General features: G+C 53.3%; 1 protein-coding gene across 1 annotated transcript in view; it reads right to left on the bottom strand.

Moving 5' to 3' along the window:
* Nucleotides 1–1,041: 1,041 nt before the first annotated feature.
* The window catches only part of SUMF1 (sulfatase modifying factor 1), a 103,122-nt gene continuing 78,261 nt past the window's right edge, over nt 1,042–25,902 (bottom strand). The window contains exon 9 of the mRNA XM_036266902.1: nt 1,042–1,086. Within this exon, the coding sequence (XP_036122795.1) occupies nt 1,057–1,086 (30 nt within the window). The 3' untranslated portion in view covers nt 1,042–1,056. The remainder of the gene's footprint in view (nt 1,087–25,902) is intronic.

Raw genomic sequence — 25,902 nt, 5'->3', positions numbered from 1 at the left:
GTGGACGTCTCCCTGGGCAACAGTGAGCAACCCAATCTCCAGCCCACAGGTAGATGGAAGAAAGTTCCAACCCCCTAATCATGCCTTCGTCTTTCTGGGGTCCCCAGACACTGGTCATCTCTGACCACTCCACCGATTACAGGGGTTCTAGGAGCTGTGTGCCAGGAACCCGGGACGGAAGCCGAATATACGGTTCTTATCGTAGCCCATCTGGGTACCCCAAAAGTTAAACTTACCACAACTTCAAAAAAAGTCCGCGGTGTAAAGGGAGGGACATTTGAACTATGAGGTTTACTAACCCTTGGTTCACAAAAGATTTCTAGACGGGATAAGAATATTATCAGCCCTGGCCAGTTTGGCTCAGCGGTTAGAGCGTTGGCCTGCGGTCTGGAGAGACCCGGGTTCGGTTCCCGCTAAGGGCACGTACCGCGGTTGCAGTTTGTCCCCGGCCCTGGTTGGTCGTGCGGGTGGCAGCCACTCGATGTGTCCCTTCATGTCGATGTTTCTCTCTCTCTCCCTTCCTCTCTCTCCCTCCCACTCTATCTGTACAAAAAATGGAAAAATATCCTCGGGTGAGGATAAAAAAAAAAGAATATTATCAGCCCTGGCCGGTTTGGCTCAGCAGTTAGAGCATCAGCCCGCGGAACAATGAGACTTGGGTTCAACTCCCGTCAAGGGCACGTGCCTCGGTTGCGGGTCATCCCCGGCCCTGGGGTCTTCTGGAAGCCTGCCAAACCTCCGGTCATTGTTAAGACGACCTCTCCTCGGACCCGTATCATTCTTCCTGGTACACCTGGCTCTGTTCCGTGAAAGAGAACCCTCTTCCCAAACTCCCTCCAGACCCCACGACCTGTCCCTCTGTCCAGGGAGGGCGTGACATTTTCATACCTTTGGCTGCAATCCACACAATAGCTGGTCCTAGAATAAGCCTGTGGACACTGACATTCGTGAGAGGCTCCAGTCTCTCCTCATCCTTTCCCGCCGTTGTCTGTGTCTCTCTCTCTGGTCCTCGCGTCTCTTCATTGAAGATGCTCCACAAGCCACCTACAGAAGAGGCTACGTTCCAGCTGTGGCCAAGCCTGCCCCCTGCAAAGAAAAGGGGAGGGGAGGGGAAGGGGAGGGGAGGGGAGGGGAAGGGGGAGGCGAGGGGGAGGGGAGGGGGAGGCGAGGGGGAGGGGAGGGGAGGGGAGGGGAGGGGAGGGGAGGGGAGGGGAGGAAAATAAAAGATCTTGACATTTTCATGTTTGCCTTGGACCCGGGACAAGGGCAGAACCAGCAGGGACCCGGGAAGCACAGCGCTAAGCCCCTAGGTTACGGGTCGTGTTTCTCATTGTGTGTTTTCTTAACGTATGATTGGGCCTTGGTTAAGTTCAGCCCAGTTCTGCAGGCGGGTAAGGCCCTAGCAGCGATGCGGCTGGATGCGGGCGGCCGGTGGCGAGGGCGAGGCGAATCCACGGGCGGCTTTGTGTTCTGAATGTCAACGTCCCTCCTGCTGCCGAGGTGGACGCATGCGCAGTCGCACGGGATGGCGATGCGTGCAAAGGGGCACACACTGCCCTCTGCCCTCGCCCAGAGGCCGAAGCAGTGAGTCAGCGGCCGGAGCGGGCAGGGTCCCGCTACGTGGAAGGTACAGGACTCGGGACGGGTGTCCCACCACCTCCACGTCTGGCCCAGCCTACTCGGAGCTGATCCGACCTTGAGATTCCCAAGCACAGCAAACACCCACTCCTCCCGCCCTTCGACTCCATGCTCGCCCGAAGTCCTCAGGCCCCAAAGACCGAAAAGGTGTCCGCGTGAGGCTGTTCGTGCAACGTCAGGGTCCGAAGCCGGAGCGCGGGATTTGGGGAAGAGGCGCTGTTCACGAGGCCCCGCGTGAACCCTTCGGGTCAGCTGCTGTGGTCGACAGAACAGGCGGGGGGCGGGCTGAGGAGCCCCGCTGCGGATCGGGGGTGCCCAGCTGACCTGGGGTCGGGTGGCCCTGAGCTGGAGCGAGTCTCCGCAGACAGGGAACGAAGGAAGAGCGGAGCCCGTGTGGCCCAGAAAACCATCCAGCAGAAGGTAGGGGTCCAGGCAGATCAGACCTGTCCATCCGGAAGCCCAGACCCTGATGAAGTGCGGGGAGCCCTTGGGATCAGAATGCCTCCGACCCCGTCTGGAATCCAAAGCTCCGTTGGCCTTGGGATAGCCCCTCGAGATCTCTGAGTCTCAATGTCCTCAGACAAGTGGGAATAAAAAAAAGCTACTTTGCAAAACTGTGGAAGGAATTAAGTGTTTTGTCAGAAAATGGTGTGTAAGATAGAAATTGACACCCAGCCCGGCCAATGTGGCTCAGTGGTTGAGTGTCGACGCATGCACCAAGAGGTCGCCGGTTCGATTCCCGGTCAGGGCACATGCCCAGGTTGTGGGCCCAATGCCCAGTGCGGAGTATGCAGGAGGCGGCCAATTGATGTTCTCTCTCGTCCTCTCATCGATGTTTCTATCTCTCTCTCCCTCTCCCTTCCTCTCTAAAAATCAATAAAGAAAAAGAAACTGACACCCAAATGTGAAGTGGTGCTGGTGGAATTATTACGGAGCTTTTGGTATTGCTCGCATTGGTTTGATGGAATAACCTTTTGAATACTGTCTCAGCCACTTTTTTCCGGCACACTTCTTGTTGCCCGCGCCCCTGACCATCGGGGCTGAAGCACCCCCTGCTGGAGAGAGGTCATTGCTCACCCTGGTTCGTGTGAGCCGTCCACAGCATGACCGGCATGAAAGCCGTCGGCAACCCCTGCAGAAGCCATGTCCCGAAGATGAGACAGACGAGGCTTTCTAACTTCCAGAAGCCTCCCTTTATGTTACAAACCAGAGACCGCACTTCAGCGTCGATGGGCCTGTTTTCCCGTGAGCAGAAGAGGAGGAGACGGGACAGGATGCAACTTCCCAGCAGAGGGGAAGCCCGCCACGGCGCGCCCAGGCCGGCAGGGGCCGGGAGAGAGAGAAGAGGGGGCGGTGAGTGGGGCTTCTGCCTCTCCCTCCCTCACATCCCCACACCCCGAGGGTCTGTCCCTGCCATGGGCAACAGCGCTGGAAACACCCGCCCCCTCGCGACCCTGGGAGGGGCAGAGGGCTGCAGGGACCTTTCTTCCGCTGCCGCCTAGAGTCCTGGAGGAGGCCACTGGTCAGCGTAAGAACGAAGGTTCTGGACGGCCAGAGAGGAGGCATCGCAGGGGGCCCCTCCGCCCCTCATCCAGGAGGGTGTCCCTGGAGGGTGGGCCCACGGAATTAGCAGGGAGAACACGCGGTTCTCAGCGGCTGCGCGCCCGTCCTGGACATTCACAACCCGGTATCGGAGGCATTTCGTCGCCATGAACCACGCCTCCTCCTGAGCCCCAGCCAAATGCCACACGGATGGTGGCCGTTCCCACCCCAACGTCCCCCTGGTCCTTACACCACTGGCACCAGTCAAGGAAGGAACGAGTAGTCTGGGTTGTTTTTTCTGAATTTCAGTAAGTTTCTAAGAAAGATCCTAATCTACACAGTATCAAGTATCTGCTAAATGGAGATAGAATCGACTGTTTGAACCACTGCTTTTTTGTTTCCTTGGGCTACCTAAGTGTCCCATCTGGGACGACCAAATCCCCCGGAAAGTCAACAAATAATAGTTCTGCAGGAGGTTTTGGGTTCGCCTTCAAGTTTGCAATACACACACGCACAGACACATGTGCACACACGTGCGCGCGCACACACACAGCTGTTGAACTGGTTAAAAACTCTGCACAACCTACCCACAGTACGATCACAAAATACAAAAATAAAGTACTCCCGAAATAGACTCACCCTTTTGAAACTGCTGAACTTTCAAATACGGCACAGTACAGCCCGGGGTGCCCACAGCCAAGCTCATTACCAGCCTGCCTTCCTGCCTTTCCACAGGGACCGTGAACTCAAAGGTCTCGGGGAGATAACGGAAGCAGGAAAATTGAAGTTACAACCTCAAGCGGTTTCCATCAAACCACTGTCTCCCCAGTTTGCTACCTGCACCCCGCCAACCCCCGCAATGAAGGGGAAATCTGCTCTCTACAGGGCACGGTGGGGAATCCCAGCAAAGCAAGGCACTCCGCCTCCAGGAGAGAAACCCGCCAACTGCCCGCCTCGCTGAATATTCCGGCGGTCGAGAGATCATCTGGAATTGCACCTCCGTGTCTTCATATTTAAAGACAAGCGTCACCCAAAAACAAAAGTGTTCACGGTGCGTTCTCATCTGAAGAGCCCAGCTCGCCGTCGGCTCGTTGCTCTTCTGAAGCCAGAGTTTGGGAACATCTGACTTAGGTCATCTCGCTTTCGATGTAATTCATCGGCCGGGAGGCTTCGTCGCCTCTTTTCCATCGAGGTTCTCAATCTTTTTTTTTTTTTTTTTAATTCAGCTAAATTTGATGTCCAATGAGTTGTAGTGGGAAACAAGAAAAAGGCACCGCTGAGCCCGTTCACGATACTCACTCCACTTCTGTAACCAGTTCCTGGGCCCTTCCCCCCTCGCCGGGGCCCCGTCACGGAGGGTCATACTCTGCGGGTGACCTCGCCCATCCCTAGCAAATTCCTTTCCGTTGCTTCTGTTCTTCCATGGTTCTTGCGAGTTAAACATTTTTTTCTTTACTGATTTTTAGAGAGAGAGGAAGGGAGATGGAGAGAGAGCCAGAAACATCGCTGAGAGAGAACATCGACTGGCCGCCTCCTGCACGCCCCCCACTGGGGATCGGGCCCACAACCTGGGCATGTGCCCTGACCGGGATCGAACCGGTGACCTCTTGGTGCAGGGTCGGCGCTCAACCACTGAGCCACACTGGCCGGGCGGCTGTTGTGAGTTTAATTTAGACGACGAGGACCCTACCTGACCCGTATAAAACATAAGGCAAGACCACAGCTCCATGGTGTCCGTGGTTGTTCCGGACAATACGCTCGTTCAACGTGACGTGACAGTCTCAAATGTGAATCGCTCGTATATTCTGCCCGTTCAACAAAAGAATCTTTGGATTCAACGTGGGCTGTGTGGCTTTTTCAACCATAGATTTTATTTTTGTTTTGTGTGTTTTCTATCAGCTGCTCTCAGCACCTTCCTTTCTGGTTACAAACAACTCTGAAAATCGAGGCAGGGACTTGAGCCTCCAAGTACCAAGCGATGAATAATTTTCCACTCAGCTCTCTGCCGAGAGCCCAGCGGGGCCAGCATGAAGCTGGGGGCATACGGATGCTTTGGCCATGACATTTTTTTCAGATTATAAAAGTCTCCCTTGCACTTAGGCTAGCTGGGGGTTACCTTTTTTAACGTATATATTTTTTTAAAAAAATAGAGTGAAGCCAATAATACTAAAAACTTCAATTAACTGCAATGCTCAAGGGAGGGGAGTCGCTGTGGAGAATTAGCCCTTTCGAATGCCAAAATATGTGTATTTTGAAACCGGCAAAACAACAGAGATAAAATACAGTCATCTGTCTGTCCAGCTCAATAATTAATGAATAAATCACCATTAATGACTCCGGAGCCTACGGTACTTCTGGGTCGTCAGGGTGAAAATCAATTTTATGGTCGGGATGAAGCCACACAGGGAGAGACCAGAGCTTGGAAATTCAAGTGCTTACTCGGGGACCAAGTAGGTAATATAAATTTTAAAACCCCATCCGCAGAAGACAATCAATAGGCACCACTCAATTCTGGCTCATTGCTGCCCGCAAAAATAAAATGAAAGATAAAAAGCCCAGTGTTATCCGATTCTCCTACATTTTCACTCTCCGTGGTTGTCTTTTGAGCTTGCTCCTTCGAGAAGCTGGGAACGTGTGTCCTTGCATGACCGCTCCCAATTTAAACTTTTAAACTGAACGTGCATTTTTAAACACGTGAGCCTGAGGTCTACCAACGCCCAGTCTACAGCCCCGAGACTGAGCTGAATCTGGGTCAGACTTAAATAAATCATGCTCTTGATTTGTAGGGCGACGCTGGGAAGACAGTAAGCTTCCCAAACAGGACCTAATATTGATAGAGACGTAACGAGCCCATAGGCACTATCCCTCCAGAGACATTGTTACCCTGATCCGCAGAACCTCTGAATACGTTGCCTCCTATGACTACAGGGGCTCTGCAGATGAGATTAAGGTTAAAGACCTCGACACGGGGAGATTATCCTGAATCATCCTGCGAATCATCTCAATCGAATCACACGAGCTCTTAAAAACAGACGAGGGAGCCCTGGCCGGTTTGGCTCAGCAGTTAAAGCATCAGCCCAGAGTCTTGGGTTTGATTCCAGGTCAGAGGCTTGTCCCTTGGTTGCAGGTTCAATCCCTGGCCCTGGTCGGGGTCGTTTGGGAGACCACCAATTGATGTGTGTCTCTCACGTCGCTGTTTCTCTCTCCCTCCCTCCTACTCAATCTAAAAATCAGTGGAAACAATATTCAAAAAAATAGAAGAAGGAGTAGTCGGAGAGGTAAGACGTGAGGACAAGACCTGACACTGCTTTGAGGACCGACAAACGGGAATGGGGTGCCCGGGACGCTGGAGAGGCCAGGGAGCTGGTTCTCCCCGGAGCCCCCAGAGGGCACAGCCCTGCTGACGCCTTGGCTTCAGCCTGGTGAGACCATGTTGGGCCTAAGGAACCGGGAGGTAATACACGTGTGCTGTTTGAGCCGCCAAGTTTGTGATCATTTCCCAGGGCAACAATAACAAACGAACACACTAGTCCCAGCTGGACATTTCACAGACCGGAAACGAGGGTCCACCGAGTGTGAAGACACAGTGAGAAGGAAGACACGTCTCAAGATTCTTCGGCCAGTGATCTTCCCGCCAAACCAGCAGCCCTGATGCTGCTGTTTGACTTTCTGTGATTTTCTGATCAGGGCAGAGGAATAAGCTGGGGGGCGGGCATCTGTTCACAAGGACGAGCTCGAGTAGTGAGGTCGCTGGATTCGGAGCTGGATGAGAACCCGCGGAGGGAAGAAAGGCTGTTCGCCGTTGGCCAGAGCGAAGCCGCCCGGTGGTCAGTCCGCCGCGCCCAGCCCCTCAGGCCTGCCCAGGTGCCTGCTGCCTGACGGGCGGGGAGCTTGCCCAGTAAGGCAGCGTGGACCGTTGCAGGGCCTGCTGTCTCTGGAGGACGTGAACGGATCTGCTGGCCACTATCAACACATTTTCTGTGGGCCTGGGCGTCAACCATCTGCAGCATCCCGGAGCTGACGTGCCTGCCGAGACCGGGGCCGCACCCCAGCCCAGCGGCCGCAGCCACGCCGAAGTCAGCAGCTGAAGGACCTCAGGGCTCCAGCCCGCGTGGGAAACCTGTCCACTCTGCCTCCCGCCCAGTGTGCAGCGAAGACAGCCTCCTCCACACACACCGCCCTCGACGGGCTGCTGCATCTGAGCGCCGGTGCCCCCGCTGCTGGCCGGCCTGGGGGTTCTGCCCCCGGGTCCTGAAAGCTGCGGCAAGCGCCCCACCCCATTTCTGTCGCAGCCGCAGGCTGTCCTTCCGGGCTGTCCCGGTGTCCATTTCAGCCAGAATCCACCGGGAACATGCTGGGATGAGAAGAGAACCAGGCGCACAGCACGGGCTGCCCCTCTGCCCCTCGGTGCGCTCGGAGCTGCTGCAGGCGAAGGGAAGTCCAGCCCACGCCCGCCGGCGGACAGCGGAGAGGCCAGAGGGACGGCCCCCACTTCCCCAAACGGACCCCAGGGCCCCGGGAGGGCCCTTTCCTTGGCCAGGCGAACCCGCGGAGAGTGTGGCGGAGAGCGCCGAGCTCAGTGAAACCAAGCGATGCTCCCCACTGCCGAGCGCAGCGCCAACGCCTCCAACATCACCGCCCGCCGCTCAGCTCCCGCGGGCGCCTCGTCCTCGTCGGGCCCCCCCCCCCCCCCCCGGGATTGCTCCACACTCACTCACCAGAGGCAGAAGCAGTTCAAAGCGGCCGAAGCAGGGAAGCGCCCTCTGGCGGCCCTGAGGGTCCGACGCCAGCTTCCTGCGCAGCCGGGGCTGGAGCAAGGCCCAGGCAAAACCGCTCCCTCCGGCTTTCGGTCCTGCTGCCCCACCCCCACCCCCGTGGCCGGGAGAAGGGCTACGACCCTGTCAGACTCCTATTCCTTTTGCTCAGCGGCCCCCGTGAGAAAGCACGCTTCCCCCCCAAAGTGCCACAGAAAGCCACAGATCTGAGCCGTGGTTCTGAGCCGGCCTGGCCATGTGCCTGTGTCTGAAGCAAGCATCACAGGCAGGAGGTGCGGGGGCCGTGGGGGCTGCCCCGGGGGAAGCAGCAGGTCAGCTCCTGGGTGGTCTCCAGGAGAAATCGGTCTCCACCCAGGGAAGGAAGGGCGACAAAGGCCAGGCTGGCACAAACAACCCGAGTCCAAGCGTGTCCTGACCCCGGGCCAGGGCGACACGGTAGCTTGTGACAGAAGGAGGCTCGAGGGTGTGTCTTCCCTCTGTTTCCAAGCTTGAATGTTTTCGTGACTTTCGAATTCCTGCTTAGGACTGCAGAGGGTCCCAAGGTTGATCACCTGGAAGACAATCGGGCCAAACCTCAGCCCAGAGATCACAGACTCACGGGCCATGTTTTTGTCCCTTTAAAATTCCCACAGTAATTTTAACGGTGACTTTAAGTGTTGTTTGTCTATCTTTTGGGGCAGTGATGATTATGATTCTTCACCTATCAATAACACTTTAGAGCTTATAAACGATACTTTTCACAGATGATATTACTTAGATTCTCATGGTGGTATTTCCCTTAATTGTCCCAAGTTTACCTAACTACCCCCCAAAGTATAGTAGTTCATAGACAAAAAGATTTCAAATCTTCCCAATTTACTTCCAAGTGGTAAAATATGATGTTCTTCTTTTAAAGGATGAAAGAATTACAGAATCGCATTTCAGAAGTCCGGCGCCTAACCAGCCCACAGTCAGCAACATGCGCTTATCCAGGTAGACGGCGTAGTTGAACCACGCGGTCCGTATTTTGAAGCCTTCAGTGCGGAAATATAATTTTACTTCAGTTCAGTCAGGAATCATAATTAAAGGGTGTTTGGTAGATACACACAAACACAGCGGCGTCAACCAACGGGTGGCAGTTTAAAGTCGCTGGTGTATGCGGACGACAAGGCATCGCGTCCGGGAGAGAGGAGAGCAGACAAAAGCCAGACTAGGGCAAAGGAAGAGTGAATGAGTGAGGGGTCCTCTTGATCATCAAAAATTCAAATTTCCCAAAGCCCAGCAGCCGTGCCCGAAAGGAAAGCAGGCCAGATCCCCCTGGACTAATTTTGGAAGCCACGGAGACGCTGACAAAGACACCCAGGGGGTCTTCCATGCAGCGGGCGAAAGCCTGAAATTCACCCGCAAGGCGCCGTCGTTAAATGTCCCCCCTTTTGGGGACAGAATGAGAAACAGCGTGTGTGATGTGAGCAGCTCTGAGTTACGGACACTCTCTCCAGCCGGCCGTCGAAAAGAGAGAAATTTGGGAAGGAAAAGAGCCAATGGTGAAGTAGTGATGCTACGTGCTAAGCCTTTTATAGCCACCAACGCACTTACTCCTCACATCAGCACCAAGAGAGTGGACTTCTTCACGGTGTCCTGTATATAAAGAAACCAAGGCCCAAAAAGATCCTGTACACAGGTTCGGAGGGAACAAACCAAGACGCTGGACCATCAAGAAAGCTAATTGATCCAAATGATGCTGAGTCCAAGACTTGGGGCTCCTTAAAAAGAAGCCTCGACTATGGTTAATGATACTGTATGTTTGCAAATAGCTGGGAGAGTAGTCGGCCAGTTCTCAACACAAGAAAGAAATTCTGTAACTATGTTTGGTGACGGAAGTTCATGGACGTTGCTGTGGCGGTCACTTTGCAGTATATACAAATATCAAATCATTACTTTGTGCACTTGAAACTAATCTAATGTTATATCAATTATACCTCAATTAAAAAGAATAAAAAGAAGAAGAAGAAGCCTCACTGCCCGGCTGGTGTGGCTCAGTGGCTGAGCATGGACCCTGCACCAAGAGGTCACCGGTTCAATTCCCAGTCAGGTCACATGCCCAGGTTGTGGGCTCGTTCCCCAGTGGGGGGCGTGCAGGAGGCAGCTGATCAATGTTCTCCCACATGGATGTTTCTGTCTCTCTTTCCCTTCCTCTCTCTCTAAATATGATTTTTAAATCTTAAAAGAAAATTAATCCAGTCTGGTAGCACACTGTTTGCTGGTTTGGCCAAGCCAAGTCACTAGATCATTTAATACTGATGTTAACAAAAATGAAGCGAGTGGTTATTTGAGTTTCACTTTGTTCAGGACTTCTCCAGAGTGTGTTATGTTCTTAAACAATAGCACTTCACCCAGGAGAAGAGTTTTGGACCCCTCAAAGTGTAACCGCAAAATGGAAACCGGTCAACTCAGTCTGACTGCACTAATTATGTGAATTGCCAATAATAAATCTTTTTTAAAACCTGAATAGTGACACATATCAAAAGCATGAATAGCAGTAGTATCAAAAATGACTGGAAATCAGAGAAGGGAAGAAACTCTGTATGTGCCAAGCTCGACCTCACTGAGCATGTCCCACTCGGCCTGATTCTCCGGTCAGGGTCAGGAGGGTCTCTGGCTTGTGTGTTCTGGACATGTTTCTAACTCCCTGAAAAACTAGATATAACCCAAGTCCTCGAATAGAAGAAAGGGAGCAGCTACAGCGAAAAACATTTGACCACATTCCGTCCTGGTTCCCCTGGGGGCTCCTGCACCAGCCACGCCAAGGCCCTCACCCTGCACACCACCACCTCCAGATGCAGAGGTTTCGACTACAAACACTCTGGACTCCAACGTTCTCGGACTTTACAAATCATCTTCTCTGCCGTCAGTTGAAAGATGAATAAGAGTTAAAGCCCCAGCCTGTGCTCAGGCGTGTCCTTTGAAAAGGCGTTCCTGGGAATTCTGCTTCCATTTCTTTATTCCTAATCCTCACCCGAGGGCTTGCTCAGAGAGAGGAAGGGAGAGAGAGAGAAAGAGAGAAACACTGATGATCCATGTGAGAGAGAGAAACATCGACTGGTTGTCCCCTGTACACACCTCGACCAGCGATGGAACCCACAACCTGGGCACATGCCCCGGCCAGGAATGAAACCTGAAATCTTTCTGTGCACAGGGCGATGTTCAACCAACTGCGCCATTCTGGCTGGGCAAATTCTGCTTTTTTGTTCTTCTTAGAGCACACTAAATAAAGTGTATTCCTCCGTGTCCTGCAGATCTCTGGATGATGCAGGAAGAGCCAACGACAAACTCTTTCCTGTCCTAGGTGACTGGCCCGCCACTGCCCTCTCCTGGTGGGCGCTGACATCGCGGGAGCTGGCTTCGGCACCGTGATGGAAATGTGGCTTCAGGCTTCTAGAAAATGCTTGTTGTGGCCAGTAGAGGGGTCTACTCAATAAGACACGTGCAAATGTGATCTGTAACACTTCAAAGGCAGCTCTTTGTTGCTTTTGAGGCTGATTTCCCCCCCGAGCCCTGCCCTCGGAGACAGAGAGGATGGTGCAGAAGGCATGTGGAGGAGGGCTCTGGGGACCACCCCTCGTTCCAGAGGCCGGGAAGACAGAGGGCCGACACCGGGCAGCGCAGTTCCAGTGAGGGCCTTGCTCGCCCGCCCGGAGCTGTGACGCTGGACGGCCCCCCAGAGCTGTGACGCTGAACGGCCCCCCAGAGCTGTGACGCTGGACGGCCCTCCGGAGCTGTGACGCTGGACGGCCCCCCGGAGCTGTGACGCTGGACGGCCCTCCGGACGCTGGACGGCCCCCCGGAGCTGTGACGCTGGACGGCCCCCCGGAGCTGTGACGCTGGACGGCCCCCCGGAGCTGTGACGCTGGACGGCCCCCCGGAGCTGTGACGCTGAACGGCCCCCCAGAGCTGTGACGCTGGACGGCCCCCCGGAGCTGTGACGCTGGACGGCCCTCCGGACGCTGGACGGCCCTCCGGAGCTGTCCGTCACGGATGCTGGCTGACCCGAATGGACGGTGGTCCTGAGAAAGGTGACTCTGGCCAAGGGCAATTCCTGGATGGGGCTGACATGTGAGGATATCGGCTGGCCAAGCTCCCGGAAGCTGAAGAACAGACTCTTCTGTCCTGAAGGAGAATCTGGTGTCTGCTAGATGATTACTCTGACATTGTCATTAATAACTTTATGTTTCTTAATAAACATTGTGCAACTAATCTGACATCAATTACAAAAACCAAAGGTAACAAAAACAGGAAACGGTGCGGCCCCTTCGGAAAGCACTTTGGAAGTTTCTTTAAAACATAAACATAGCCCTGGCCAGGGGGCTCGGTGGGTTGGAGGTTCATCCCATACACCAAAAGGTTGTGGGTTCGACTCCCAGTCAGGGCACGTACCCCGGTTACGAGTTTGATTCCCTGTCAGGGCTCATGCCCAGGTTTCAGGCTCAATCCCCACCAGGGGGAGTGCAGGAGGCAGTCAATGATGTTTAGCTCTCTCACATAGATGTTTCCCTCTCTCTCACTCTTTCTTCCTCTCTCTCTAAGATCAATGCAAACATATTTTTAAAAAGAATAGACACTCGTTTTTCTGAATGTAGTAGTAGCAGTAAGTCAAATAATAATGATGAAAGTTACTGCAAATACATGAAAACAAAGAGTTTGTACTAATTCTCCGAGGAATGTGGTCCCTTGCATATTGACTTTGGTTGTACAGCTATAACTGAGAGTGAAGTACTAAAATCATAATGTGATATTGTGGAGGTGTACTAACTAATCAAAACTAAACAGATCTTATATATAAATCAGAAATAAATAAGTTCAAAACCAAAGAATTCTTTGAAAGAAAGGGCATTGAGTTAAAAAGCCAATAGAAGTAGAGGTTCAATATCTCACTATAGATATTAGTGCTTCTCAGTCTTTTTTTTTAAATCTTCACCCGATTTTTTTTTTTTTCTCATTTATCTTCAGATAGCGTGGGAGAGAGGGAGAGAAAGGGATAAAGAGAGAAACATCAATGTGAGAGAGACACATCAACTGGTTGCCTCCCACACGACCCTGACCAGGGCCGGGGACGGAACCCCAACCAAGGAACATGCCCTTGACCCAGACTGAACCCGAAACTCTTTGGTCCGCAGACTGACACCCTAACCACTGAGCCAGGGCTCTCAGCCTTTTTTTTTAAGTAACGCTTCAGGTTGCTAGGACTAAAGAAACACATACAGAAATGTTTGCTTAGAAATGTAGGTGAATCTGCCCGGGCCAGTTTGGCTCAGCAGTTAGAGTGTTAGACCATCGACCAAAGGGCTGAAGGTTTGATTCCCAGTCCAGGGCACGTATCTGGGTTGCAGGTTCAATCCCCAGCCCCAGGCGGGGTCGTGTGGGAGGCAACCAATCGATGTGTCTCTCTCACATCAATGTTTCTCTCTCCCTCCCTCCCTTCCACACTATCTAAAATTCAATGGAAAAATATCCTCAGGTAAGGATTAACAAGAAGAAGAAGAAGAGGGAGAAGAGAAGAAGAGATTTAGGTGAATCTAAGGCAAAGAAAGTAACTTAAATACCACTTTTCATGACAAAACAGCCCAACCCTGCCCGGCACTGGCTAAGCCTACGGAGACCCACTCATGAGCAGGTAAAGCCGGCCGAGTATTTTCCATTGTTACTATGACAGTCTTTAGCTCTGTTTGTAATTTTTCCCAGCTTCGCCGCTGGTAAACAATGACCAGTTCGGAGCTGCATAAATTCTAAGTTGTCCTCACAGAGTTTTGATTCTGCTGCGTGCGCTCAGGGGTCCGGCCCCGTGACGGGACGTGTCTTCGGAAAGGCCCTCAGACTAAGGGGTTTCAGCCAAAATGCAAATCACTGCTCTACTTTCCTGACTGAGAAAGTCGTGTTCTTTCAGAACAGAAGTCAGCAGCATCGAACAGTGTGCCGGGTGACACGGAGAAAATGGTGTCACCGCAGAGCCGAGCCACCGAGTCTCACATGTAACAATCCGTGTCTTTGGGATCTAGCACACTCATTGGTCTGGCTGCCACTTCACATGACAAGTTGTCAGAATCAACTACCAATGAAAAGTCGAAAATATAGGCTCACTTGCTCAATTTTTTTTTTTTTTTATCCTCACCCGAGGACATTTTTCCATTTTTTGCACAGATAGAGTAGGAGGGGAGAGAGAGGAAGAGAGAGAGAGAGAAACATCGACGTGAAAGGGACACATCGAGTGGCCGCCACCCGCACAACCAACCAGGGCCGGGGACAAACTGCAACCGAGGTACATGCCCTTAGCAGGAACCGAACCCGGGTCTCTCCGGACCGCAGGCTGATGCTCTAACCGCTGAGCCAAATCGACCAGGGCTCACTTGCTCAATTTTAAGTAAAGTTTTAAAAAATAAAAATCCTGAGCTTGGCAGACTCATAAAATCTCTTCTGTTTTGTTTGTTTGTTTGTTTTATTCTCACCTGAGGACATTCCTCCCTTCCTTATTCAGACAGAGCGGGAGGGAGAGAGAAACATCGACGTGAAAGGGACACATCGAGTGGCTGCCTCCCGCACGACCCAACCAGGGCCGGGGACAAAGTGCAACCGAGGTACTTGCTCTTAGCGGGAACCGAACCCGGGTCTCTCCGGACCGCAGGCTGACGCTCTAACCGCTGAGCCAAACCGGCCAGGGAATAACACCTCTTCTCACGGAGCCATCAGGTGCTTCCGTGAGGCTGTTTCCCACAGAGTGGACGGCAGGCCACGGAAACGGTGTTGGCGCCGGTGCCCCCTGCCAGCAGCACTGCGGGCACTTCACCGAGGTTCAGTAAACCAACGAAGCAAAAGCAAGTCTCCTAGGAGATGTTAAGTGCTGACAGACAGGCATACAAAGCGGGCGTGTCCAGGCCTTTAGAACAAGGGAGCACTGTTTTGCTCACAACCTTTGTGTAGTTATGATGGTGGAACAGCAACAAATTGCAAACGTAATAGAAATTCTCAGCAGCTCTTCTCTGACAACTTGTTTTTGCTGCACTTTGCAAAAGTAGTGGTCTGCCCAGCACAGGACCTTTGTAAAAATCACTCTTCCAGCACAGGCACTTAGAGGTGCATTGACATCTAATCCTACCCTGCGCGGCAGACTATGTTAGGAGTTTCTGTTTGTTTTTTTAAATTTTTTTTCTTTGTTGATTTTAGAGAGAGAGGAAGGGAGAGGGAGAGAGACAGAAACATCAATGAGCAAGAACATCAACTGGCCGCCTCCTGCACGCCCCCGCCCCACTTGGGATCAGGCCCACAACCTGGGCACGTGCCCTGACCAGGAATTGAACCGGCGACCTCTTGGTGCCTGGGTCGATGCTCAACCACTGAACCACACCGGCCGGACTAGGTGTTTCTGTTTTAACACAGAATGATTCATCCTCCACTTCATTTGACAGATGACGTTTACTAGTATCACAGAGAAACACCATGCGAAAGTCGTGATCACCTGAAATAGCTCATTAAAAACCAGGCATCTGCCCTGGCCGGTTTGGCTCAGCGGTTGGAGCGTCCGCCTGCGGTCCTGAGAGACCCGGGTTCGGTTCCCGCTAAGGGCGCGTACCTCGGTTGCAGTTTGTCCCCGGCCCTGGTTGGTTGTGCGGGTGGCAACCACTCGATGTGTCCCTTTCACATCGATGTTTCTCTCTCTCTCTCTGTTCCTCTCTCTCCCTCCCACTCTACCTGAACAAAAAATGGAAAAATGTCCTCGGGTGAGGATAAAAAATAATAATAATAATAATAAAAAACCAGGCATCTGCCCTGGCCGGTTTGGCTCAGCAGTTAGAGCGTCGGCCTGTGGTCCCGAGAGACCTGGGTATGGTTCCTGCTAAGGGCACGTACCTCGGTTGCAGTTTGTCCCCAGACCCGGTTGGAGTCGTGTGGGTGGCAGCCACTCGATGTGTCTCTTTCACATCGATGTTTCTCTCTCTCTCTTCCTTCCTCTCTCCCTCCTGCTCTATCTGAAGATAAATGCAAACATGCCCTTGAGTAAGGATTAAAAACAACAACAAACCAGGCATGTGAAGACATGGTCCTAAGGCCCTCAGCCTTTTATTCTGTTAATTCATGGTTTCAAAATGTCACACTTGAAAAGTCTAGTCCCTGTAAGAGGTCCGACATTTGTCTTAACAGCTGAAAGGATGGAGACACCTGTGTGTCCACGCACAGTGGGGGTTACGGCGTCAGCGGGACAGGCGGCGAGGCCGAGGGGAGGAGGCCGGGCCCGCACTTCGGGTGTGCACAGAGCACGCACAGGTGACCGGAAGGCTGCTCCGTCCATCCCGGGAGAAAGAGCAGAGGTGCGCCCAGCCCCAGGCATGTCCGCAGATTGTTCCGGAAGGATTCCGACAGGCGGGTCAGGGGCTCAGAGCAGGAGACTTACTCTCTCTCTATGTTCTTTCATTCTACATACTTAGCACGTGCAACTGATTTTTTAAAGCTAATTAATTTCATAAAGTGAACTGCGTAACCTTAAAAAAAAAAAAGAGGTCGAACTAGGTAGTGAGAGGAAAGGCCGGAGCACAGAGAGCCCCATGCGGGCGGGGCCCCGTCAGACGCTGGGCTCCAGGTCGGGGGCTGGACGCGTCGAGGAGCCTGACCGGGCCCCAGGTTCCGCAGGACCCCTCTTTCGGAGCGTCGCTGGACGGCGGGCGAGATCGCATCCAAGTCCAACCCTGGGTGTGAGAACCGCGCCGTGGTCATCCGGGCGGGGGGGGGGGGGGGGTCCTGCTCCCAGGAGATGAAGTATTTAGCTGAAACATTTACGGGTCCCGTGATCATGTCTAAATGATCTCAGATGGTTCATTTACAACCGAAGACGTGTGGCTATCGTACATACACGGATGGATAAACGTGCACACACACAGGAGAGAAATAATACGAATGTGGCAAAATACATTAACAAATCGGGTAAAGGTGTGACGTTCTTCTTGTAACTGGACAGCACGCTTGACATTTCTCAAAAGAGAATCTTGGAGGCAAGAGAGAGCCTCTGCCCTTCCTAGTTCAGGGTGAGAACCATCGCGTGGGACTGACCAGCATGAGACGTCTGCCGTGGGGAAGAGGTGGGGTGGCGACTGTCCAGCGTGAGGGCGAAGCGCCGGAGGGCGACCAAGGAGTGTCTGGGGGGGGGCCAGGCAGCCGTGGCGCTGGAAGACGGCGCCCGCAGGAGGGACAACGTCTGGAGGACAAGGGGAGCCGTCTCCCTCGGCCGCAGAGGGGGTTTGGGGTGATGAACAGAACAGGAGAAAAGCAGGGGCCGGGGGACCGAGGGGAGAGAGCGACAACTAATGGTCTGGAGTTTTGTCCTTGGTTTGGCTTTTTTGAGGTAACAGAACATTCCGCAGTTTGACAGTGGTGATGTTTCAGAAGCTGATAAAGCCACCCAATTGCACCCTTAGGAGGGTGAATGTCGCAGGATGTGAATTGCGTCTCCATAAAACACACAGGTAGGTAAGCAGGTAAGAAGGTAGGGAGGCACACAGTGGACAAATACATACATGCATAGATGGACAGACGACAGACAGATACAACAGGCCTTTGGTCAAAGCAACAGAAAAAGATGACAGTTGGGGGCCACGCTGCACTCTGAGTGGACAGCTCACCATCAGCAGACTGGACCCAGGCCCGCTGGCTCCGGGACGAGCAGGGGGAGGCCGCTGTGCTCCCCGGTGAGATCATCACCTCCCAGTAAGCATCAGCCACGACCCCCCGTCTGTCCAAAGGCTGGCCAGAGGAAGCGGGTGAAACGGGGTCACGCTGTGGTTGAAGGCCGTCACGGGACAGGCCGAAAGGGACGTGCCGCGAGGCTGCACCCTGGGATCGGCCGGGGAGGGTGGTCCAGTCCCGGGAGGGCCCGCGCCTGCCCAGGGACACTGAACAGAACTGGACAGACGTGGTCACCGGCGCCTGCGGAAGCCACCTCACGTCCAGCGAGGCTCACTAACCAGCACCGTTCAGGCTGAAGAAGGGCTGGACCTGGGGCGGGAGAGCGCAGCTTCTCCGTGAAGAGCGAAGCTTTGAAAACGGGGCGGAGCTGTCGGAAAACAGGGAGCCCCAGAAGGCGGGCCGGTGCGCTGGGACCGTGAGCCCCGTGGGAGGCGGAGGGTCATCGCGGGGGAGGGGGACACGAGAAGCAAAGTCCTGCGCTCCCCCCGCTCCCCCCACTCTCCCCTGCTCCCCGGAGGAGGCCCTGCAGGCGGACGCACCGCTCCAGCCCCTGTGCAGCCGGAGACACGGTTTTAATGGGCCCACTCTTTGCCGGGGCTCGTTTTTATTGGGCACAGAGTCCCGCCGTGAGCAGGCAGAAACTACGTACACCAAGAGACTGTATACACTACACTCGAGGCGATGGTTTTTAAAAATTCTGCCTAGGTAATTTCGACGATATCTTGGAGATCCTTCTGAAGAATCCCTGAAGGATGTGATTCCGTGTCGTACGGACACGTAAGAGGTGGCAGGTGCACCTGCGGACACTGCCCACCTCGCTCCCACGAGGGTGCTGCTCGTGGGCCAGAGATCGGGTCAAGAACACCCTTCGGCTCCGGAAAAGCTTTCCCGAACTTCAGGGCAAGTTCGCCCGGTCTCGCCTGGTCCACACGGCACCTTACAAAGTCCTGGGCATTCAGCCAAGAAGAGACCGTGCCAGGTCTCAAGCAGCACAGGACCTAGGGGTACGTAAGTGCCTTAACTCCAAATGTCAATGAAGCGACGCTTCTGACAGAGAAAAGAAAGGGCTCGGAGCAGGAGTCCTCGGCGGAGGCCAGGAGTCCTTGGCGGAGAAGGCGGCATCTGGGACGAAGTCAGCGCCGGCCTGTCCGCGGAGGCGGCCTGCGCGGACCACGGCTACTCGGCTTGGACACAGAAGTGCATGGTCTCACCGCTCTGGGGCTGGACGTCCAGGCTGAGGTGTCTGCGGGGGAGGATGTTCCAGGCCCCCTCCCAGCTCTGGTAGCCCCTGGCCTTGCAGCACCACAATTCCAATCCCGAAATGACATCTCCCCACGCGTGTCTGTCTCTGGGTCCAAATGTCCCCATTGATGAGGACACAGTGTTGGATGAGAACCCATCCTCATAACCCACAGTTCTCTGATCATCTGCAATAACCCTGTTTCCAAATAAGGTCACAGTCACAGGTACTGGGGGTCAGGACTTCAATCTGTGCTCTGGGGGGACACAATTCTGTGGGGTCGGGGGATTGGAAGATGGATGTTTTTTGACCTTGTGTTCAGCACTCTCGACCGTGCATTCATGCAATCTCAGAATCCTAGCCTGGGGGGAAACCTGGCCTGCCCGGGTGTGTTGGGCGCTTCATTTGCATGTGAATAAGGGTTTGTTATCTTTTGGCTTCAAGGTCTCTTCCGGTGAAAAGCAAGAGACAAAGCTAGTGTGTATACAGTAATGCCATCTCAAGGAAATAATCTACTTAAAAACCACTTGTAACCTGGGGGTACCAGCCTGCAAATAAATGGGGCTGCGTCCAGAGAACTGGAGCATTTGCTCCCTTGCAAATCTCCCCCTCACTCCAACCAGCGTGTGGCGGTAGGTTCGCTGCATCGCACCGATCCCGGGAGGCCGAGAGACGGCACGATTCCACTTGTCCAGTGGAAGCAGGGGGGGGGGGACTCAGACAGGAAGAAGAGCACGGAGCGTGTGCAGTGGCCCCGGAAAGAGGAATTCCCTGAAACAAGGCAGACAGGTAGGAAGAGCCTGGATCACGAAGAGCCTGCGCCCTTCGAAGTTTATCCCCTGTGCCTGTGACATGAGCCGCTCCACCTGCCACGCTCGGAGCAGACAGACGGGGCTCTGCTGGACACGGAGACTGTCTGTGAGGCTACTGGAGCTGCAGTCCAGGGGGTGGATGATGCAAAGGGCGGATGATGCGAAGGGTAGATGATGCGAAGGGCGGATGATGCGAAGGGTGGACGGTGCGAAGGGTGGACGATGCGAAGGGTGGCTGCACTCTGGGACAGGAAAGACCAGAGCAAAGGCCGAGAAGCTGACAGGTGCGGACTGCCTGCCACGGCCCAGCCGGGGCTCCCGCAGGCCCCCCTCAACGACACCGCACCCTTGGAACAAGAAGGGACACCCCACACGCTCCGTAAGTAGCAGGGCCGGCGCAGTGAGGTTGGTCTGACCGGGAAGCCAGACCCCGAGGGGGAATGTGTACAGCTCAGGGGTGACAGGAAGTGATTAGCAAACAATTAGAGAACTTCGGAACAATCTACATGGGGAGAACCAGGCCCAGGGAGAGTAAATGATGTGTTTCCCAGTGAGAGTCGGGAGCATGGAAGCTGCCCCCTGGAGGGTGGAGTGTGGGGCAGAGAGCGTGGAACTGAGAATCCTCACCGAGCTTTGCATATTGTTTGGAGATTGTGTCCACGTGAACACACTTCCTTTTCCAGAAGCAGCTTTCCGTGCAGAAGGCACCGTCCAGCGGGCAGCCGAGGCAAGCCAGGACGCGGTCGTGCGGGTCCCAGGTGGGGCTCTGACCGCTTGGTGAAAACCCACGACCTTAATTTTATCTACCACACCCGATTTGTCATTATCATTGCACATTTTATTTAACGTTGTTTAGAGCAAAGAGAAAACGCCTTGGAAGACTCTTCAGAGGTTAAAAAGACAACTAAGCCCAATAACATAGAAAAATTCAGAATCAATAACCCCTATTACCATTTTGTTAAACTGCTAAGCTCCACAAAATATAAAATCTATGTAGTCGTCTAGCCATAGAAAAATCACGTTCAAATGAGTGAAAGGGAAGGGCTTTCCTGCAGTTTTTCCAGAAATAACACCTGGTCACAAATAGATACATTAATAACTTAAAATCTTATCTAAGAAAAGCACGGGGGAGGGTGTGGTATTTACACACGGCTGTTCCTGCATAATCCCTGCAGCTGTTCAACAGAATCACACAGCCATGCACACAGCCGTCTACACAGCCATACACACAGCCCTGCACACAGCCCTGCACATAGCCATGCACATAGCCGTCTACACAGACATCCACACAGCCATGCACATAGCCGTGCACACAGCCCTGCACACATCCGTCCACACAGCCATGCACACAGCCGTCCACACAGCCCTGCACACAGCCGTCCACACAGCCATGCACACGGCCGTCCACACAGTCATGCACACAGCCCTGCACACAGCCGTGCACACAGTCCTGCACACAGCCGTCCACACGGCCATCCACACAGCCCTGCACACAGCCATGCACACAGCCGTGCACACAGCCGTCCACAGAGCCGTGCACACAGTCCTGCACACAGCTGTCCACACGGCCATCCACATGGCCGTCCACACGGCCCTGCACACGACAGTGCACACGGTCGTGCACACGGCCATCTACACAGCCCTGCACACAGCCGTCTACACAACCGTCCACACAGCCGTCCACACAGCCCTGCACACAGCCGTGCACACAGCCGTCCACACAGCCGTGCACAACTCCTCCGCTCCCCTGTCCTTGCCCTCCGAGCGGACAGAGCGGCCTAGTCTGGGGGACTCCTCGGGGTGCCGTGGACGGTCTTGGAGCAGCCACCACCACATCCTTTATACAAAGCAGTGCTTTCTGGGAGCACAGTGCGCCCACGAGAGAGAACTGTGGCTCAGGAGGTCCTACTGCGGAAGATAAAATACTACTGCGGAAGATCCTAAAACAAAGACCTACTTGAAAACGTAAAGGTCATGAAGCCCTTCTCTTAAGAACCCAGTGTCTGGCTTCGCCCTCATCGGCCGTGCGCTCTGTCTCCCGTGACGGCTTCGGAGACACGGACTCTCCTGACGGTGCCTCGAGGACTCCGAGCACGCGTGCACCCAGCAGACGCTCTTCCCCCGAAAGGTCTGCTTCCTGGGACGGGCTGTCCGAGCTGTGTCCGTGGCTCCGCTAACGACTCGCTCCGAGCCCTGCACGGCTGGCTCTGCTTCGAGACGCTCGGGACCGGATGGCGGCCTCTTCGGATCTTACCCGACGCCGTCCAGCTCGGGCCGTGGGTCTGGGAGGCACGGGCGCCGCGCCCTCTGCTCCGTCCCTCGGGGGTCTTCAGGCGCGGAGAAATCACGAAGGAGAGGAGGCTTGCAGCGTGCTCCCGGCTTGCTTCTTTCCGTTCAAATCTCCTCGGGAAAGTGTCCCCACTGCATTCCAGAGGCTGCAGCAGAGTCTGTGAACCTGCGGGGAAGGAACGCCCACGGCCTCGGCACCGAGAGACCGCGCTCTCCTCCTGCCCAGACGGGAGAGCAGACGCCACTGGGGCCGCCCGGGAGCACTGAGGGTCCGCGGCGGTAGCCCTGTCTTCAAACACCTGAAATGCAACACTTGCAAAGCCATCTGAAAATTTAACATTAAATCTAAGTGTGTTCTGTCTTGGTTCAGCTTGGCTGCTCTTGGCATCCTCTGCCAAAACGCAAATAGGAGTGAAAGATGGACACACTGAAATATCTCCACTGGCCCGGCTGGTGTGGCTCCGGGGGTTGAGCCTCGTCCCACAAACTGAGAGGTCCCGGTTCGATTCCCCGTCAGGGCACATGCCCGGATGTGGGCTCGATCCCAGCAGGGGGCGTGCAGGAGGCAGCCGATCAATGTTTCTCTCTCACATCGATGTTTCTATCTCTCTCTCCCTTCCTCTCTCTCTAAAAAAATCAATAAAAACGGACACACACACACACATCTTCAATAGCTAACATCTTTTGAGGGGATCAGTACATGGCTTACTTTCCAACGTGAGAACAGGGGAAATGATCAGGGAGACAGCCTAAGTAAAGGAAATATTGGGCACCATGTGAAGAGGCAGGGGTCAGTGTCGCCCACTGGAACAGCACCCCGAAAAAGAGCAAGGGAGCTACAAACGAGGGAGCTAAAAGGGGAGCCGGGAAAGCAGCCCCCGTGGCCACGCCTTGCTCTGCGCTCTGCAGGCGGGTGGCCGGCCCCCCCTTCCATGTGGGGGGTCGGCGGCCAGGACTCTGACGTGTCTCTGCTCCACCGTGACCTTTTCTCACCACCAAGAATGCTTCTGAGCTGGCTCCTCCACAGAATTCACATTAGTATCAACACTCCCTTGAAATTTAAAAAGCAGAGAAGAGAGACAAATTGGGGGGGGGGGGACAGATTCCAGCACAACATATAAAGAGGCAGGTGGGCTTTGGTTAGTGTAGGTGGTGGGGGCCACGGTGCTTCTCAAGGGGAACAGAAGGCAGGGGACAGGGGTTGTTGAATATGTTGACTGCTCTGTAAACGGAATAAATAGCGTAAGTGATGCTCATTCACACACCAAGATTTAACAGGTAACTTTCACGGGCACACACTCCTTGACTTGCTGCGTCACCTCCCACAGGCTATGCTGGCTCTGCGACCCCGCGGATGACCCGTGTCTTCTCGGAGGGGAGATGACACCTGCTCTGTTCCCAGTAGAACCCACCACACACCCAGAACTCCATGAGTGACGCCCGGCCCCTCGGCCACCCAGGGACGGGGCTTCAGATCTGGGACACGGCCGTCAAGTCACACCCAGAGTCATGGCCAAACCGCTGTCGCCCAGCCCCTCGGCCACCCAGGGACGGGGCTTCAGATCTGGGGCACGGCCGTCAAGTCACACCCAGAGTCACGGCCAAACCGCTGTCACCTGTGAAACAGCGTGTGCTTGAGATAACAACCTAACAGCATTTCTTCTTCCCAGATCACCAGTAGCAAGAGTGCATGCGGTACCTGCGTCATTCCTACAACTGCGCCCAGCAGGAATGCCTTCCCAAAGTCCTGCCCAAAGCCCTGCTTACCATAATCACCCTGGACAGCTTGCCCAGTGGTCAGCACGTCGGCCCGCAGACCAATGAGTTGCGAGTTCAATTCCAGTCAAGGGCACGTACCTCAGTTGCAGTTAGTCCCTGGCCTGGTAGGGGTCACGTGGGAGACAACCAGTCGATGTGTCCCTCTCACATGGATGTTTCTCCACCCCCCCACCCCCCCACCCCCGCAATCTATCTGATGATAAACAGAAAAATGTCCTCGGGTGAGGATTAAAAAAAAAAAAGTGAAAATAATGGAGTGTCCAGAGGGAGACACCAATATATCAATGATGGTGATTGTTATGTGAAGTTAACACAATTTCTCTTCTGGGTGACTGTCTAGCGTTTATGAATTTTTCACAATGAGAATGTATGACTATAATAAGGAAAAATATATACAGTTAATTTCACTCTCTGACAATGAAATTTCCCAAACAAAACTAATATCTCTCCATGAATGCAAACTGTATGTTATTAATACTTCTATTCTAGTACTTAGTATTTCTTTCATATATTCTACCTCCTTATCTCGATACATCATAGATTATAAGCTCTCTGAGGACACAGTCTCGCACTGTTTGTACCCTCCCATGGTGCCTCATGTGGGACGAGTAATCAGTAGCTGTTTGAGGAATGAATGGTACTTCTGAGAATACAAAAGGGTAGATATATTCAACTAATATGCACCAGAACTGTTAAAAATTGCTTCATGTTTTCCTTTGGTTTTATTATCAGTGTATTATAATTCTTGTATAAGTAATAAGTGTCTAGTTTTCTTTGGTATTTATATGTGTAAGACTTTCCAATAAAATTTTAAAAACAAATACTCAAAATAAAAAGGCTATAAAGTTAGGATAGTTTCCTAATGTTCCTTTTGTATATTATAAACATGAATTTTCCTCATCTGTAGGGAAAGAAAGCAGAACCGACGTTAATGAAGGTTGGAGGCTGGGAGCTTCTCCCGACGGCACGAAGAGAATCGGCCTGGGACGTCGCCTGAGCTGAGCAGAGACCGACGCACAGGAACTGTTTCCTTCTGGAATAATAAAATGACTTACCCGAACAAAAAATATGATCAGCTTATTTTCTTAACCAAAATGTTGAGTAAAAATGATGCTCAAAAGTGTTATTGGGCCCTGGCTGGTTTGGCTTAGTGGTTGGAGCGTCGGCCTGCGGTCCAGAGAGACTGGGGTCCGGTTCCCGCTAAGGGCACGTACCTCGGTTGCAGTTTGTGCCCGGCCCTGGTTGGTTGTGTGGGTGGCAGCCATTCAATGTGTCCCTTTCACGTCGATGTTTCTCTCTCTCTCTCTCTCTCTCTCTCTCTCTATCTATCTATCTCTCCCTCCCCCCAATCTGTCTGAACAAAAAATGGAAAAATGTCCTCGGGTAAGGATAAAAAATAAAAATAAAAAAATTTTTTTAAAAGTGTTATTGGTTATAACTTCTTAACGGAACAGCAATCACGTGCTGTTAAAAGCCCGCGGTTCCCAAAAAAAGAAAACGCATCAATGAGGAAAACAGAAAAGAACGTGACATATGCCTCACACACTAAAACACTTCGAACAGATACAAGTTCCAAAGCTATTTTATCAGTGTCGATAACGCCAATGAAAAGTGTTTTCAAATACCCATCACACCACCAGCGAAACAGAACACTTAGCACATGTATAACACTGTACGAGAGACGAAAACCATCAAGCATTTTGCACACAAAATATTTATACAAAACTTAAAAAAAAAGGGGACATTGCCATAGGTGTGTCACTGCGCTCCAGACAGGACATTGTTTCTCACAAACACGTGCCTGCAGACAGTCCTTGACTTGCGACGGGTAACTTCCCAATAAACCCACGCTGAGTTGAAAATATCCTAAGTCTAAAATGCACTTAGGACCTAACTCACCCAACATTCCAGCGTGGGTTAGCCTCACATGTGCCGAGAAGACACGGGCACGGGCGCAGGGGCTCCACGGAGCGTGATGGCGCTGACCCAGGGCCGGATCGCTGCGGCCACCCAGCCCCGCAGAGGGCGCGGGACTAGCCTTGGAAAGATCAAAATTCAAAGTGTAGTTCCTACGGGACATGTATCGCTTTTGCACCATCGTGAAGTCAGAAAATTGTAAGTC

The sequence above is a fragment of the Molossus molossus genome, unplaced genomic scaffold (assembly GCF_014108415.1).
Source record: "Molossus molossus isolate mMolMol1 unplaced genomic scaffold, mMolMol1.p scaffold_m16_p_18, whole genome shotgun sequence".
Classification (NCBI taxonomy): Eukaryota; Metazoa; Chordata; class Mammalia; order Chiroptera; family Molossidae; genus Molossus; species Molossus molossus.
The sequence above is the reverse complement of the archived record's forward strand: the minus strand, read 5'-3'. Positions and strand labels throughout refer to the sequence as shown.